The sequence below is a fragment of the Thermobia domestica genome, chromosome 16 (assembly GCF_964235325.1).
Source record: "Thermobia domestica chromosome 16, izTheDome1.hap1.1, whole genome shotgun sequence".
NCBI lineage: Eukaryota > Metazoa > Arthropoda > Insecta > Zygentoma > Lepismatidae > Thermobia > Thermobia domestica.
In genome coordinates this window covers 111,120,806-111,140,040 of record NC_137469.1, presented here as the reverse complement: position 1 = coordinate 111,140,040, position 19,235 = coordinate 111,120,806, and the positions used below count along the sequence as shown (strand labels likewise).

General features: G+C 33.4%; 1 protein-coding gene across 3 annotated transcripts in view; it reads left to right on the top strand.

Moving 5' to 3' along the window:
- The window catches only part of LOC145673351 (neurotrimin-like), a 610,638-nt gene that overhangs the window by 549,651 nt on the left and 41,752 nt on the right, over positions 1 to 19,235 (top strand). For all 3 annotated transcript variants that reach the window (XM_081742982.1, XM_081742980.1, XM_081742981.1), the window contains one exon: positions 15,211 to 15,369. In XM_081742982.1, coding sequence (XP_081599108.1) covers positions 15,211 to 15,369 — 159 coding nt within the window. The remainder of the gene's footprint in view (positions 1 to 15,210; positions 15,370 to 19,235) is intronic.

Below are 19,235 nucleotides of genomic sequence, written 5' to 3'. Positions count from 1 at the left end.
GCAAGAGACAAGATTTGAGGTTGTCTCGTTTCGAAAATGGTGCCGTAAAAGTGATGTCTCGGCTCTAAATATTTGTATTTCTCTATCCACTGAGTGTTTAATGAAAGGTAAATTTGTCCAAAACTATTAATAAAGGTGGTATTCCCCATCATCTACCATAGGATTTTGCACCCTGATTATACCATTAGTAAAAAGCGCTCACAATTGGATAAATTTCTAATTGTGATTTCTATACTAATTTAAGGATCCTGATTCCAATGGAATTATTTTTAAACATGTCTGTTTATGGGGTCACGAGAAAAAAGGACCTCAGTAGGGTTCTATATTTATTTAACTTCCACATTTGAGATCTGTTTTCTAGGAACTTCGACCAGTTTCTATGCACTGAAGTCTCCATCTAATGATGTCATTTTGATGTAGCAATTATTGGTTTCAATTTTGTCTAGTATTTGTGGTCTTATTCTACTATCCCTCTATTTCCCACATATATTCTTTATATCATGTTTCTCAGGATACTGTACTAAGAAAAAAATTGTAGGTTACATGCGTAATTCCTGTAGTTTTTGGAGTTAACGTACAGCAGACTTATGATTGAAAACGCGTTTTATAATACTTTCCGTATAAGTGTTCCATCTATACGTACTTTCCGTATGAAACAATATAATCGGTCAGGATCTTACATACAAATGGACGTATATAACATACGACTGAGAAATGTAACATAAGTATATGTATGTGATATACGAAAAACTGTTAGATGTCAGACATCCTGCAACGAAATGATGTAACACCTAAGGGAAGTGCGTATGTAGCATATGGATAACGTATGCTAAGTACTGATTTATATAGTAAACAAGAGGATTTCGTATATTTGTAAAATATATCGCTGTCCGGAGAACGGATTTTTCACAGTGTGTTCTTTCTTAAACAATGACTTATCCAATCCAACATTTGTTTGCTTATACACCGTTTCTATCCCTTATTCATTGGTTTTTCTTCGACCTAGTCAATTTTTCCATTATTTCCCACACCCATACTTAGAGAGAGTCTTTTGCGTAATATTTGAAGAGGAAAATGTGACAGAAATAAAAGTTAAGTCTATGTTGAAGTCTTCCATAACAAATCAAGGACCATATTGTTTTACATAAATCTTTTTTCGGAATCATTATTATTTCGTATCTTAATATTTGCAAAGTACGAAAGTGGAATAATACTGAAAGACCATATGAATTGTAATCAATATATGTAATTACTGAGAAAAAGTAAAAGAATTCTACTTTAGCATAGTTGTATGAAGTAAAGCAGACGAGATTGGTTGGTTTGGAAGTTCACCTTCCCATTTAGCAGCGAGTCTATATGAAACGTGGATCTATACCTTAACGTGGGATCCGAAACATATAAGGTCTCACCGGAAATCGAACCCCGGTCTTCCGCGCCAAAGACGGAAAGCAAGGGAAATATATCGAGAAAAGATGCAAAAGCAAGCAAGGGAAAAGAACATGGAAAAGCAAGGCAGGTTAAATAAACTAGTGTATTTTAAGTAAAATTTGTTGTAAATTGTGCCACCATTGATGTACCTATATTCAATCGCCAGCATAAAATTTACATTTTTCGAGGATATGCGCAATGATATGCAAAGTTATTATATAAATAATAGAATTCCTGCAATCATATTGGATGATATTTCTAGCTGCACCACCAAGATCATAAGGAAATGTGAGTTATGATGCTACGTATGACTAAGAATTTACCTTTCGCATGATTGGTTTCTTTTGGAAATCAGGAACGAAACTTCTGAACTACAGCTACAGATTTGGCTAACTCCTGTGGGAATCGTAGAACGCCTGCTGACTCATGTCTTTATGGCCTGCAAAGAGAGTAAAGAAACTAACAGAAGACTAGCTTGGATAACTACTCTTCCAAATACGGAATATTATAACATATAAAATAATAAAGCAGTTTTGTTACTTAAGGGACCCTATTATTCTTGTAAATTTGCATTGTGGTTTGTACTACTACTACTCATTGGTATTATTAAATTCTTAGAAAAATTGTTCATTCTGTTATTAAAATTCCTTTAACATCGCTAAAAAAAACTTTACAGTCATGAAGTAACATTATTCGTGTCAAGTAACTACTGAGAATATATAAATAATTTTCTATGAATTGATAGCAGTTTCTTAGGTACTAAATGCTTTTTGAGGATACGTGATATAATGCATCTTCTTAAATAGTCTATTATGATAAGTGCTAAGCGCAAATCATTTCAAAATTAATTTTGCCTCTGGGTTGTTGCGGTTTCTATGTAGTTTAATTTACGGTACCGTGTCAACCTTTGCTACATGCAGCAAATATAACAGTAGAGTTATTTTATAAAGATGAACTCGGTATGCCCCTGACGTTACATTATCTGCAATTTCTACGAACGTTCTCGAGACACGAAGGTTCTTGATCACAAGTTTTCATTTGGTTTTACGTTCTAGCATATATACAACGCCCTACTTTTATGTACTTAGGCTAAGGGGTGTTGGTAATGATGGTGATAATTAACGAAATTGGTTGGCGGATTGATTTTCACTTTAGCATCCAGTTCAACATCGAGGATATAGGAAACGTGTGGGATCCGAATACGTGAGCTATCACCAGTAATTGAACCTAGATTTCCTGCGCAAAGGCGAGTACACTAATCATAAGCAACGAGATAGTTCTATAATTAACGAAATGGTTCAATAAAGAAAATGGTGAGAAACGAGAGAACCACTAGTGAACCAACCACGTATACTTTGTTTATATACAGGGAGTAACAAGAATCCCTTGCCATAGGTCAATTTGTTATGAGTGCAGATACGAAAAAACGTAAAAAGAGCAAAGTTGCTGGAAACGATATGTTTCTAGTTTAGTCTTAGAATTCTTCAACTCAAACAAACAGTTTTGACTCTACATTGGTAATCGTCCCATTGGTAATTGAGAAAGCTACGTTACCAGTCATAATGTTACATACAATAGCAGCGTTAGTTCACGTATTAAGTAAACGGAAAACAAGTAAAATTTATGTTGCAGGGAAGAAACAAGAATACTACAAATCTCGATTACAGTCATTAGCATCTTGGGTTGCAGAGGCGGACGGGGATAAAAGGAATGAAATTCGTAACGAGTTGAAAGTTGGTTCTGAAAATCATTTCAGGTGCAAAGTACAAAATGCAGTTAAATTACTACATCTGGTACTGTTGCTTACGAATTTGTTGGACAGACTGTGCACGTTACTGAAAATAAATTTACGTATCTCATGATCGCACGATACACCCTTCTAGATCCATCACTCCTAGGCACTACTACAACAAATGTTCAAATTGATTTCCCTCCTGCTAGTAGCATAGGTGGATATGTGTCTTACACTAACACTCACACACTGCAGTGTTTCAGTTATTATTTCCCTATGTACGTGCCTGATATTCACCTTCGGGTGATCCATGATTCTGAGTATGGTTCGATACACAGCTGACTTTAGATGCCCCTACTAATAGCGTAGGTCAGGTGATTTGAGTGGCCATTCCACATGACCCGTGCAACCAATCCATCGACCAGGAAGAACTTCGTTTAGTCACTGTCGTACTGTATGACCGGAACGTGGCGGTGCTCCAGATACAGCTGCGTGAGAATCTCAAGCAGATACGGCTGCAGTGTGGTCTCCAGATAATGTAGGTATTGTCTGATGTTAACATTTCAGGCAGGAAAACTGGGCCTAATCAAACGTTGCCATGTATCCGACACCACACATTCACTAGAAGGTGAGTTTAATGGTGAGTTATACAAATATATGGGAGTTATCAATAGACCAGTATACAGCAATGTCTCTGTTGGCTGTACCATTAAACGGAAAGTAGCTTCTTCGCTGAATCAAACATCAGCCTCTAGTTTAGGATGCTGTGTTCGTGTCTTCTGAAATCATTCACAGAACTCTGATCTTCTATCTGTTATATTCATTTAACTCTTGTACACAAACGTCTTTTGTAAAGGTGATATTGTTCACGTGACCAAATTCTAGAGACAGCCTGTAATGACCGCGTTTCGCAATGACATTACAAGCTTTTAAAACGAAGTTTTATTGTTTAATTTATTGAATTTCTTTCTTACAATTTCTCTTTAATTATTTGTTAAGTTGTAAATTTTTTATTGTAATGATGATCAATGAATATCAATTTTAAGTATCGGCGAAATATACCAGTACACAATTCTGCACCTTAAAGTTTTAACGTACAAACGAGTTATATGATACATACAAATTTATAAACGATCAGTGCTGTGCCGTGGAAAATCAGCGCCCAGGGTGAGAGTATACGACGGCTCCCCCGTACATATGAGTGAGATTGACAGACCAGCCGCGACGCACCATCATGATTGGCGCGAAGCGTAAGAAACTTTTCAAAAATAAACACTGCTTTTCCTTAATTTTGAACACTTTTTATTACTTTCTCCATTCATTTTATATTTATCTTTTCTTTTTTTCTCACGAATTTTTCGCCCCCTTACTTCGTGCCCGGGGCTGTTGCCCCGCTCACCCCCCTCCCCACGGCACGGCACTGCAAACGAGTTACGTCATATCAGGTTGTTAATAAAATATTTAATGATGAACAGTATTCCTGTTTTTACTTCCAAATTAAGAAATAAAGAATCCCAAATAAAGAAAAAAAATCGCAATGATGATAATCCGCCGGTTTTGAATGCTCGAGTCACCGGCTGACAGTAACGCGGCTGATCGAATGTAATTTTAAAAAAATAATTATGAAATACGAATAAAATCACTTGAGTAGTTTCTGAAAAAAAAAAAGTCCGAAAAAAACATCCCAAGAATAAACTAAATTAACTACTTTTCGTACATTTTGTCAAGAAAAATGCGTTATGCTACTGTACATTGTCAGGTAATTAATAAAATATGTATTTATGAAATATGAACAAAATCACGTGAGTCGTTTTTGAGAATATCGTCCAAAAAACGCCCTCAAGATTAAACTTCCCCTTCTCTGTATTTCTCAGAGAAATGACTTATATCGCAGTATGGTATTTTTATTGAAAAATTAATTTCTAAAATATAGACACAATCGTTAGAGCAGTTTTCCAAGAAAATTGTTTTTTTTTTTTAATTTTCACCCTTCAGTAAATTACCCTTGTTTAAGGGGTAGAAAGAAAATTCGAAAACCCCTCTGGGGAACCACATAAAAGCCTTAACTTTAAATTTGGTACATCAGAACGAATGGACGAATACACAGACAAATGTCGAAAAATCACTTTTCGGTATGTATGGGCCTTGAAATGTGTAAATCCTTTGAAATCTCGAAATCGATTTTTTTTTTCACGATTACCGTACCTTCTTGTCTCCTTTGGTCGCTCGGAAGTAAAAACGACATTGAATGATATTGATACTTAATGACTAGGCTAATATGGATTTGATTCATAAACAGAAACGTAATAAAAAGAAAATAGAGAAGTCACCTCCTGTACGTGCGAAAGTGTAGAAAATTACAACCATTGCCTCCACCAAGCTCTTGCGGCAACTGGGCACGATAGGTAAACTCCTGTCCGCTGGTATAGCGGACCACACGTGTCTTTTCTGCATATGGTTCCTGTTTTGACTCCCGGTGGAAGAGCCTTGAACTTTGAACTTATTACAATCGTGCGGATCCCATCTTAAACTGTAGGTCCACGTCTCACATAGCGTCGGCACTGAAAGGAAGGTTAAATTCAAATCCAACCAACCGAATGGGGTTATTCTTAACTTTCTTAGCTTTACATTGTCATTTAATCTTTTGGTTGCCCGACGCTTTCAATAAGATGGGATTACTTTTATGGTTCTGAGTGTTGAAAATCAATCTTGGACGTCAAGAAAAGTTATTTGTATGAGATGTACTGTACGGTATTTAGCTGGCAGACTGGGGTAAAACCTGAAAAAACTTCAGACTAGCTGAACGCAGTACATGAGTCTGTTTTTTTTCTAATTAGGAAGCTAAAATCCTAACCACTTACATCTTCTCTCCACCTAACACATTCACATAAGTTATTGTAGAAATTATTACACTAGAGTTTTTTTTTAACGAATATTAAAATATTGAATTTTCATGATTGATTGAAGCTCCTTTCAGTATTATAACTATATGAGAAATTGATCAACAGTTTAAAGTGGAATTGGAACCTCCTTAATGTTTTTCAATGCTCTCCCACCAGGAATCGAACCTGGAACCACGAGCAGCAAAGACCCGCACGATAGCCACGAGACGATCCCGGAGGATTTTGAATCCTCATGTTGAACACTTTGATTGGTTGATTGATTAAAGTGTTTACTGAGGACATGAGTGCCCGAGGCTATTAATGTTCAACATTTGCTCCAAATACTGTCCTCGAAATAGATATTGTTCTCATCTGGCCCATAAATTTAATAAATCATACAACAGAGAGGTGAATATTTTAGTTTTAAAAAAGGAAAGATCACTATATTTATTTACAAATAGAATTTTCAATGAGAATTAACTAATCTAATCCCTAGAGATAATGCACAAGTTACTGCCATTTGAAATCCTAGTTGCATCGTTTTAACACCGAAATGAAAATAACCTTGTAGCAGGGTCTATATAGTTTTACTGGGAATATGGATCAATATAGTTTATGTGGGTTACTCTGATATTACTGCAGTTTAGATTTTTTCGTTACTATGGAGCTAAACTCCGGTGTATTATAACAAATTATCTCATTATGAATGCATACTGCTATTTTATATTCTACGTAATTAGTTCTCTGTTGTGCGTGAGTGTTCTGTTGTGTTGTTATCCTTTTTCTGCCTTTTTAAATCCCATTCGTTTTTCACACAAAAATAAGCTTCACGTAATACCACAACAACAAATTAATCTTGAATTTTTGAAGCAATGCATTTCCTCCTGCTGTAATTAAACCATATATATTGTTAAAATGTTCATATATTATGTATTATGATATATATATATATATATATATATATATATATATATATATATATATATATATATATATATATATATATATATATATATATATATATATATATATATCTGTACATAATACATGAACACTGAACAGTCCATGTGTAAATTCGCTTTTTGTTGAGTAAAACATGTTTGCTCTTGCTAATTTTATTTTATTTTTAACGGCATTCAAAATTAGCTTTATTTGAATAGACACAAAAAATGAAATGAAATATTTGAGTTTTACACGGTTATACTGGCTAGGCTAAAGGAGACGGTGATGAGAAATTAATGAAGTGAGAGGAAACGGGAGAACCCGAAAAAACCCATGCACACAGTGGTTGTCCACCACAAAGTTAATTTGGCGCGAGCTGAGATCGAACCAGGAATCTCATGCACCAGAGGTGAACGCTCAACTACTGAGACACCGTGGCTCTTGAATTTTCACAGAATCACATAGCTAATATACGTTTCTGATTAAGTGGAAATTCGGCTTTAATTAACTTCTACAGTAAGCAGTGGTTCCGTAAATCTTTACGCAATTTGAATTTTACGTGACTCAAATTTTAAAAATTGCTTAAGTCAGTGGTGGCTTCAGAATTCTATAAGAGAGAAGTCATATTACCAGTTGCAACGAAACAGATTTTGCACCTTCCAGCTTTGGGGGCCTCCAATGATTTTTTTCTTTTGTATATCCAGGATATATCTTACATACAGAATTACTGAGCCTTAATTGAAATACTTTACTCTGCACAAAGAAGGAAGAATCCATATTCAAGAAGTAGAAAACTATTTATGTTGCCAACACTGCCTTACCTAATTTTTTCCGTTTGAATTTTTCAATTGAACTTGTAAAAATAATTGAAATAATTGTATTTTGTGGAGGAGGACTGCCCTCAACTTCAAAATGAAATTTTCTTAATATGACAGTATTTCAACATGGATGTATAAATGTAGCATGGAATAAGTTTACTACATTCCAATATATATATATATATATATATATATATATATATATATATGTGTGTGTGTGTGTGTGTGTGTGTGTTAAAATGAGCAACTCATTTCATTTACCACTGTAAAATGCATATGAAATTATAAGCCTAAGGTTCCCAAACAAAGGACGTAATGTAAAAATTTCCTGACAAATTACTATTTATCCTAGGATCATAGTTCATGCCTCATTCCCTTTAGAGTAGAGCACCCTTTCAAATGGTGCCACTAACATGTCCATACCATATACCGCAAAAGGGAAATGGAAAATTGTATGATAAAAAATCCCTTTCGCGAAGTTTGGACCCCTCTGTACTGGTTCTGTGTAAACGTAGAGGTCCCAAAATCTCTTGAAAAATACTACGAGATGTACTGGATACTTATACAAAAACTCAATTCGATGTCTTGAAAATAAAGAACGGGGAAAATACTTACCTCCGTACTACACATATAAGAAAATAAGCCTAAAATTTCCCCAAACTAAGAACATAATGTAAAAATTTCTAATAAGTCGCTATTTGCCCTAGAACAATGGCTCATACCTCATTCTTTTCAGAATAGAGCAGCCCTTTCAAATGGTGCTACTAACATATCCATACCATATACCAGAAAGGGGAAATTTAAGGCGAAATGGAAAATTTTCTGAAAAAAATCCCTTTTGCGGATAGTAAAAACAATATATCATATTGATGACCATATGACGTCACTACACCTACGGGTCGTACGTATTCGCTCTAAAACAAAGAAACTTATTTTTCAATGCTTCTGTGACTGGGAAAACAGAACAAACCCGGACGAAAAAGCTTAAATAGGAGAATTATAACGCAAAGTTCCCGTGTAGTAAAAACAATATATTATATTGATGACGTATATGAAGTCACTACACCTACGCGGCATACGCATTCGCTCTAAAACGTAAAGAAACAGTCTGTGATCCTTCTGTACCCGGAAAACAAAAACACTCGGACTAAAAAGCTCAAATAGGAGAGTTATAACGCAAAGTTCCAGAAAACACCCGTATGATTCAAATCGTACCATAAGATCGTAAATAAACATATCAAAAACTATAATAAATCAACGTGATGTTGAAGACAGAGAAAGTCAACGTGACGTTAAAGACTAGAGTAAGTCAACGTGATGTTAAACACCATAGTAAGTTAACGTGATGTTAAAGACTATAGTAAATGAACGTGATGTTAAAGACTAGAGTAAATCAACGTGATGTTAAAGACTAGAGTAAATCAACGTGATATCAAAGACTATAGTAAATCAACGTAATGTCAAAGACTAGAGTAAATCAACGTGATGTTAAAGACCAGAGTAAGCCACCTTGATGTTAAAAACTAGAGTAAGTCAACGTGGTGTCAAAGATTATACTAAATCAACGTAATGTTAACGACTAGAGTAAATCAATGTGAATTAAGGAGAGTTGATGCATTTTATTCAGCTTTAGTCGATCATTCATCTAGTTATTTAGTGTATATGAAAGCTATATAAAAAGGGGTCGACATGGCGGGTCAGTGTTAGAGCGCTTACTTCTGGGGCGTGGAAGCCCTGGTTCAATCCCCGGTCACGTAAGTTTCTGGTGGACAAAATTGTGTTCGTGAGTTTTCTCGGTGCACTCCCGTTTTCTCTCACCTCCTCATTCTACCAAACTTTCAACCATCATTCACTTGCTTTAATCATTCGTCTCCCTTAGCCATAAAGAACACAATTGCTGGACGTTAAACTGAATTTCATTTTCGTTTTTGGAAACTATGTACACTATTAAGCAGCAGATTACACCTAGGTATCTATTATTTGATTCCTCCTAATAGTGACATACATACTCCTAACAGTGACACTCATACACCTAATAGTGACACACATACTCCTCACAGTGACACACATACTCCTAACAGTGACACATACTCCTAAGTGACACACTCCTAACAGTAACAGACATACTTCTAACAGGGACACATATACCTCTGAGTGACACACATACTCCTAACAGTAACACGCATACTTCTAACAAGGATACACATACAGCTAACTCACACATATATTCATAACAGTGACAAACATACTCTTAACAGTGATACATGTAGTCCTAACAGTGACACACATACTCCTAAAGGCGGCATACATACTCCTAACAGTAACACATATACCCCTAATAGTGACACATACACTCCTAACAGTGACATACATACTCCTAATAGTGACACAAATACTCCTAAAGGCGGCATACATACTCCTAGCAGTAACACATATACTTCTAATAGTGACATACATACTCCTAACAGTGACACACATACTCCTAACAATTACATACTTCTAACAATTACACATATACTCCTATGTACACACATACTCCTAACAGTGACACACATACTCCTAAAGGTGGCACACACACTCTTAACAATAACACACATACTTCTAATAGTGACACATATACTCCTAAAGGCGGCATACATACTCCTAGCAGTAACACATATACTTCTAATAGTGACATACATACTCCTAACAGTGACACACATACTCCTAACAATGACATACTTCTACGTAACAATTACACATATACTCCTATGTACACACATACAGCTAATAGTGACACACATACTCCTCACAGTGATATACATACACCTAACAGTGACACATACTCCTAACAGTGACACACATACTCCTAAAGACGGCATATATACTCCTGACAGTGACACATATACTCCTAATAGTGACACATACAGTCCTAAGAGCGACAGACATACTGCTAACGGTGACACACATACTCCTAACAATGACACATATATACTCCTAAGTGCACACACTCCTAAAGGCGGCATACATACTCCTAACAGTGACACTCATACAGCTAATAGTGACACACATACTTCTCACAGTGACATACATACTCCTAACAGTGACACATACTCCTAAGTGACACACATACTTCTCAGAGTGACATACATACTCCTAACAGTGACACATACTCCTAAGTGACACACTCCTAACAGTAACAGACATACTTCTAACAATGATACATATAATCCTTAGTGACACACATACCCCTAACAATGACACACATACTTCTAACAGTGATACACATACTCCTAAGTACACATACTCCTAACAGTGACACACATACTCCTAACAGTGACACATATACTCCTAAGTGACACACATACTCCTAACAGTGACACAAATACTCCTAAGTGACATACATACTCCTAACAGTGAAAGAAATACTCCTAAGTGATACACATACTCCTAACAGTGACACACATACTCCTAAAGGCGGCATACATACTCCTAACAGTGACACACATACACCTAATAGTGACACATACTCCTCACAGTGACATACATACTCCTAACAGTGACATACATACTCCTAACAGTGACACACATAGGCTACTCCTAACAGTGACAGATACTCCTAAGTGCCACAATACTCCTAACAGTGACAGACATACTTCTAACAGTAACACATATACTCCTAAGTGACACACATACTCCTAACAGTGACACACATACTCCTAAGCACACACGTACTCTAACAGTGACACATATACTTCTAAATGACACACATACTCCTAACAGTGACACACACATACTCCTAACACTGACACATGTACTTCTAATAGTGACACATACACTTCTAACAGTGATACATATACTCCTAAGAGTGACATACACACCCAACATTTACATAAATACCCCTAACAATAACACAGAGACTCCTAACTGTGACACATATGCACATAATCCTAACAGAGACTGTTATAATAAAGAGAACTTAAAGTCACCTTATTATGTTTCGAAGATTTTGTAAGTTTTTATTTCTGAACATCCTGTTCATAGATCTACCCTCCGGTAACATTTCAAATCCGACTAAGTTTTAAGATAATAATAATAGTAATAATAACAGCACACAGTGGGAAATGTTACTGTTTAAAAGTGAAACGATAAACTTTGTAATTCAGTTGTTATGTCTTTTGATAAAGCACTCTGTTAAAAACTCACACATAGACACGAAATCAATTACTTACGGCTAACGATATTTTGTATGCTGCCTTCTTTTTCCCTGGTAAAAAAATACCAGCTGGAGATGTAACGGATATATACATCACACCAACCGCGAGAATAAAAATTCTCTTCATCTACATATGAAACAAGTTCTTATGAATATACATAAAATTCAGATTGAAACAGCTATGCATTTTTTTCGTTTATTTTTTTTTTTTTTCACTCGGAACAAAAATGCATAACAAAAGTGCTGAGTTCGTATAATGTCAGATGCGTTAATCGCTAGTTTTCACCAACAATGAGATGTTAATACGTTATAATCACGTGAAACGGTTTTCTGTGTCTGAGAGCGATGAGACGGAAACTAATCTAACATCAATTCGTTGTTCGGAAAGTTCAAAAATAACCGAGTATATTGCATGTATAATCTTATTAATGCATGGTATTGATAAGCAAGCTGCATAGGTTCTCTACGATTTTTCTTTCTTTGTTAAATTCTGATACAAGCTACAAATCTTATTTTCATAAACTTGTTTGTTTTCCAATGGAAAGAAAAATATAATATGCCTTCGTTACTGAATAATTCTTTGAATACTTCTTCGTTGCTGAATAATTGATCGAATAATTCTTGGTTACTGAATAATTGAATAATTCTTCGTTACTAAGTAAATATTCGAATATTTTTATTATAGTTTAATTTTTCGAATAACACTTCGTTAATAAATAATTGTACTAATATTGCTTCGTTAGTGAACAATTGTTCGAGTATTTCTTCGTTAGTGAATAATTGTTCGATTTTTTCTTCGTTATTGAATAATTGTTCGATTTTGTCTTCGTTACTGAATAATTGTTCGAAGTACTTCTTCGTTACTGAATAATTGTTCGAATAATTCTTCGTTACTGAATAATTCTTTGAATACTTCTTCGTTCTGAATAATTGATCGAATAATTCTTTGTTACTGAATAATTGAATAATTCTTCGTTACTAAATAAATATTCGGAAATTTTTGTTACTGGTTAATTTTTCGAATAACACTTTGTTAGTAAATAACTGTACAGTCCTTCGCTATGCAATAATTGTTGGAATATTTCTTCGTAACTGAATAATTGCTCGAATATCTCTTCGTTACTGAATAATTGTGCAAAAATTCTTCGTTACTGAATAATTGTTCGAATATTTCTTCGTTACTGAATAAGTCTTGGTTACTGAATAATTGATCGAATATTTCTCCGTTACTGAATAGTTGTTCAAATATTTCTTCCTTACTGAATAATCGTTGGGATTTTTCTTCGTTACTGAATAATTCTTCGTTGTTGGATAATTTTTTGAATTAATCTTTGTTAATGAACAATTTTTGAATAATTCTTCCTTACTAAATAACTGTTAAAATATTATTTTATTACCGATTAATTTTTCGAATAACACTTTGTTAATACATAATTGTACAAATAGTTCTTCGTTACTGAATAATTGTTCGAGTATTTCTTCGTTATTGAATAATTGTTCGAATTTTTCTTCGTTACTGAATAATTCTTTGAATTTCTTCTTTGTTACTGAATAATTGTTCGAATAATTCTTCGTTACTGAATAATTCTTTGAATAATTCTTCGTTACTGAATAATTGATCGAATAATTCTTCGTTACTAAATAAATGTTCGAATATTGTTTTACTAGCGGTTAATTTTTCGAATAACATTTCATTAATAAATAATTGTACAACCAGTCCTTCGTTACTAAATAATTGTTCGAATATTCCTTCGTTACTGAATAATTGTGCAAATATTTCTTCGTTATTGAATAATTGTTCGAATATTCTTCGTTACTGAATACTTGTTCGAATAATTCTTCATTATTGAATAATTCTCGGAATAAATTTTCGTTAATGAATAATTAATCGAATAATTCTTCGTTACTAAATAACTGTTCGAAAAATTTTAATTACTGATTAATTTTTCAAATAAACGTTAATAAATAATTGTACAAACAGTTCTTCGTTACTGAATAATTGTTCGAATAATACGTCGTTGCTGAATAATTGTTCGAGTAATTCTTCGTTACTAAATAACTGTTGGGAAATTTTTGTTATGGTTAATTTTTCGAGTAACACTGTTAGTAAAAAGTTGTACAGTCCTTCGTTATGGAATAATTGTTGGAATATTTCTTCGTAACTGAATAATTGTTCGAATATCTCTTCGTTACTGAATAATTGTGCAAAAATTTCTTCGTTAATGAATAATTGTTCGAATATTTCTTCGTTAGTGAATAAGTCTTGGTTACTGAATAATTGTTCGAATAACACTTCGTTAATAATGTAACGTTAATGCTTTCGTCAGCTACGTTACATATTCCCTGATCCTAAATATTTATGCAACACACAAGATTATCTAGAATAACTCAACATAGTTATGCACTTCAAATATATATTATTATCCTTCAACTTATATCTTTTATTTATTCATTTTTTTATCAGATGGCTAAATTTCTCGCTTCTGATCAACTTTGTACGACAATAGTTTATGTGAAGTACCTTCCAATTCCTAAACATTTCAAAATTGTTTTCTTCTACTTCGTACGATCTTGAAATAAATTGAAATTCTATATTTTTGATTTACCATATTTGTTAATTTTACTTCGTTTTGTTAACCCTTCAGCTGGCATTTAAATTGACATTTATTCAATTACATACTGTAAGTACTGTATTTAAGAGGTGTACCGAGAAAGTAAGTTTCGAAAGTGCTCGCAAGATGTCGCAAGTGCTCAGGGCGAGACGGAACTGCGCAGGAGTGGAGGAGGAAGACGTAGCCCTAATCTGGCGCGAATACAGTTGAGTAAAGTCAGTGGTGAAAGAACTGTGATATGGTAAGTATGATTGTGCGCATACAGTTTCCCGTTTTATCACATGGCCGTTTTAGTAAAGTAATAAGATCAGGGAAAGAATCTCTTCCCGAGATGCTGAATTTACATAGGAAAATCATTTTATGCTAGGTTTTAGCGTTTTTGCTTTTACTTGTCGATAAACATTGGTACATATCCTTCTGTGAGACTTTCCATGCTAACCATAGCATAACTTGAAAATCTTTTTTAAAAATCTTATATTTATTATGACTTTCACCGAATTTGATTTCTTATGAAGTTTACGTAATTATATTCTATTGGTTAATTCATTTGATACTTTCTTTTCTAAAATAAAACCAAAGTCTTGCTCTTTTGTCATTTCAGATAACTTGGATTCGAAGACGTGACTGGCATATTCTAACATCTGGTTTGGCCACCTTCACCAATGATGAAAGGTTTACTGTGTTACATTCCGAAGAAGGTGATTGGACGCTCCAAATTAAGTATGTCCAAAGGAGAGACAATGGAACTTATGAATGTCAGGTATATTATTATTATTATTATTATTATTATTATTATTATTATTATTATTATTATTATTATTATTATTATTATTATTATTATTATTATTATTATTATATTAATTTATGTGATATATTTATATTTGTTGATTCTGTGTCACATCTCCCCTTTTACCAGACAAATTATCAGATATAGAATTGTCAACAAGACTTCAATAATGGTTCCAGAATTTTCTGTTAGTAAGAACGTTTAGAGTAAAGATAGATATAATTAATATTCTCTAATGCTGAAGCAATGCAAAGAGGGATACCACAAAGATCTTCTTTAGGCCTTTGCTATTCTTAATATTTATTCTTACCGGAACTAATTAAAAACTAAGATATAGTTATGTACTGTACGTGGACGACATTCAACCACACAAGATTATTAGAGATTATAATGATACAGAGTCTCCAGCATGACGTAGATGTTGAAGTAAACTGGGTTGATGAAAACAAAATGTCTATGAATGTAAAAAAGACAAAAATACACGAGCAAGAAAAATAAACTATATGGTGACCAGAAAACTTAGAAAAAGTTAGAAATATAAAAGACTAAGGAGTAATATTTGACGAAAAACTTTTGTTTCATGCCAGAGATTCCACTAAACTTCTATGAACTCAATACAAAAGTTTTAGTAATATTGACATATATATTTCTTTGTACAAGTTTTTGTGAAGACCAAAACAAGAGTATAGACTCCATAGCCCAAGTTCATTCGAAATAAAATTGAACGAATAAAAAGTAGGTTTATCAAATACTTATACTTAAAAAATAGATAGAAATTTAACGCTTATAATTACAAGCAATAGGTACGGTAATACTTTTAAAACGTGACTTATTTGAAAACAGATGCATGTTATACGATCAGATATTAGTACCAAACTTTGAAAACAATAAATTGTCTGGCACTTATATAATACAAGAACGTTTAAAGTAAAGATAGATACAACATTCTCAATTCAAACAGGGGTACCACAAAGATCTTCCTTGGGATTGAAAGTTTCCAATGTTAACACAAGACAAGGAATGAAAGTATGTTAACAGGCATAGTAGGTCTATTTTAGGTAGATTACTATGAAACTAATTTTATTTCATGAATTTACAAGAATCCACGGTTTATATAATAAGAGGGCAATTTCTAAAGTATGATAGATTCTAAGTTGTAATAATTATACGAACAATTTTTTCTCCTCTTTTTCTTAAAAATTTTATACATGATTTTTGACAACTGCTGTACAGGGGCTGGTCGCTGTTCTTAGAACCGTAAATAAAGCGTATTATTATTATTATTATTATTATACAAATATAAATACAATTACAAGCATTAATCATAAATCTTGCAATATTTCTACAATTCTACCATAAGCAGATCAAATTTGCACAACAGATAGTGTGACAAGTGGACTATTTAACACCGAGACCGCTACTCCGTCAGTATCTTCAGTCATATTTTAATGGTAGTGACGATGAGTGCACAACAACTTCTGATACGTGAACTGTTACTGTATGAATTCCAAGTTGGGCATAACACTGCGGCAGCAACTCAAAACATTTGTCGTACGAAAGAGGAAGGTAAGTAAACCATAGTACAGAAACTCGTTGGTTCCAGAAATTTCGTGCAGGTTGTAAAAATGTATCAGATCAGCCAAGATTTGGCCACCCCAGGGTAAGAGATTCTGAGATCATACGACATTGAGAAAAATCCATCCACCAACACAATTTATGCTAAACCAACTCGATATATCCCAGTGCATTGTGGTGCGTCACCTTCACGAGCTCGGAAAAATCATCGGGAGCTGCTCCATTGTGCCATATGAGTTGATCTCAGCTCAGCCACAGAGGAGAGTACATGTAGATGCGTGCAGACGGTTGTTGCAAAATCCACGTTGTGTACGGTTTCTAAAACGCATTGTCACATGCGACCAAAAGTGGGTGCTTTTCCGAAATCTGAATGTACTAAAACAGTGGTTGAACAAGGCCCAACTTCCTGAACTGGTCATCATCCGGTCTGACGGAAAACTCTATCCTCAGACTCAAACTCAGTCTATTATGAGGTTTTCGGTGTACCGATGCATCTATAACTCTCTACGGTCTGTTTCTCTTAAACTTATAGTGATCCTCTCTGGCAGTTGTGTTCTGTTTCTTTGAATTCCAATGACCAGGGCATATGCTCTCTATGTCTTTTGAAGAGTTCAACGTAACACTTCAAAATTGCAAAAATGATGACATTTACTCGATTCATCAGAAGTAGAAAAAAATATGTTGAAGATTGTGTTATCGTAATAAAGTATGGCCGGTCTACAGATTGCAGAAGCTAACGTTGTAGAATTTCAAATATCTCTTACGTCCTAATTTTTTCAACTACTTATCAGTCCAAGTTATCGCGTGTTCTGTCTCTAACATGACTTAGAAATTTTGAATAAAGTACTTTAAGGAATTTATATAATAAATCTAAATTTTCGGAATTTCTTTATACTTGCTCACATTATTATTATTATTATTATTATTATTATTATTATTATTATTATTATTATTATTATTATTATTATTATTATTATTATTATTATGGAAACAAATTCGGTAAAATCAAAGAATTTTGACTTTTATATGTGTAAATTGTAAAATACTCGAAATAATAATGTCATTCTTATACTTCTCATACATATTTATTATATACAATTTTAGTCGAGACAAATAATGTAAAATTACAATTTGTAAGGAAGTTGTTAGTTAAATTCTTTCTTTTTATGGAAACTATATACTATAAGACAAATACAGCTAAATTTGTTTCAATATTTTAGTACTGGCATAAAATAGCCATTATCATAGGAATTAAATTAATTATATATTGATTATATTTTTAATAAATTTATTAATTACTTATAAGTTTGCCCAAACATGTAGAGTGAGTTATTTCATTGTAAATATTGAATCAGTTATTTATTTTCCTAAATAACTATTATTATTTCCTGTACAATTACATATTTCGATCTCTTGTACATTTATTGAGGGTAGGAGTTTAAAAAAAATGTAAAATTTCATGCTTAATTTCCCGTAGTTATGACTCATAAGAGGAATTCTTAACCACTCTCTGCCTACGAAATATTAATTTTCAATTCCGAAGCCGTATAATTAGAATGCATCATAATTTTGCCGGTTTTTATCCACTATCATGAGGCAATTGAGGGCCCATTTGATAAAGAAGTACAAAACAGTGGCTTAGAAAGATGGAAATAATTCAAAAGTAAAAATTATTCCCCAATGTCACTAACAAATATGTTTTATATTTTGATCCTAATATGAAAATAATCTAACTGTTATAATAACTTACCAATATTTTTAGATGTTTATGACCACAGAGAATTTTGATGAAATAAAATATTAAAGATGATCGTAGTATGTAATACTTAATGACAATCTTAAATGTAATCTTATACTTATCTTAAGTTTAAATATTCAGGATATAATTGGCAGTGTGATTTTGCAGTACTTACATTCATATAATGAAATGTCTTATATTCATTTGAATTCAGTGTTCTTAGATGTAAGTGAAAGTAGGTGTCTATGTCTTCACTTGGATCTCAGTATCACTGGCAATGGGAAATGTTTTACTCATTTTAATTGAAATTTGCATATATCATTTGTGTATATCGAAATCCGTTGCTCACTACTTCGCACAATGCTATTACATCATATTTATTTCATTGTTAAGTTGTAGTGGAAAATCAGTAACAATGTATGAAAGAAAATAATAAATCCCAGTGGAAGACAATGAGGATATTGGTAATATTATAAAATGGGGTAAAAGGGATACTTTTTAGAAACATCATTCGCGTACTCTTTAT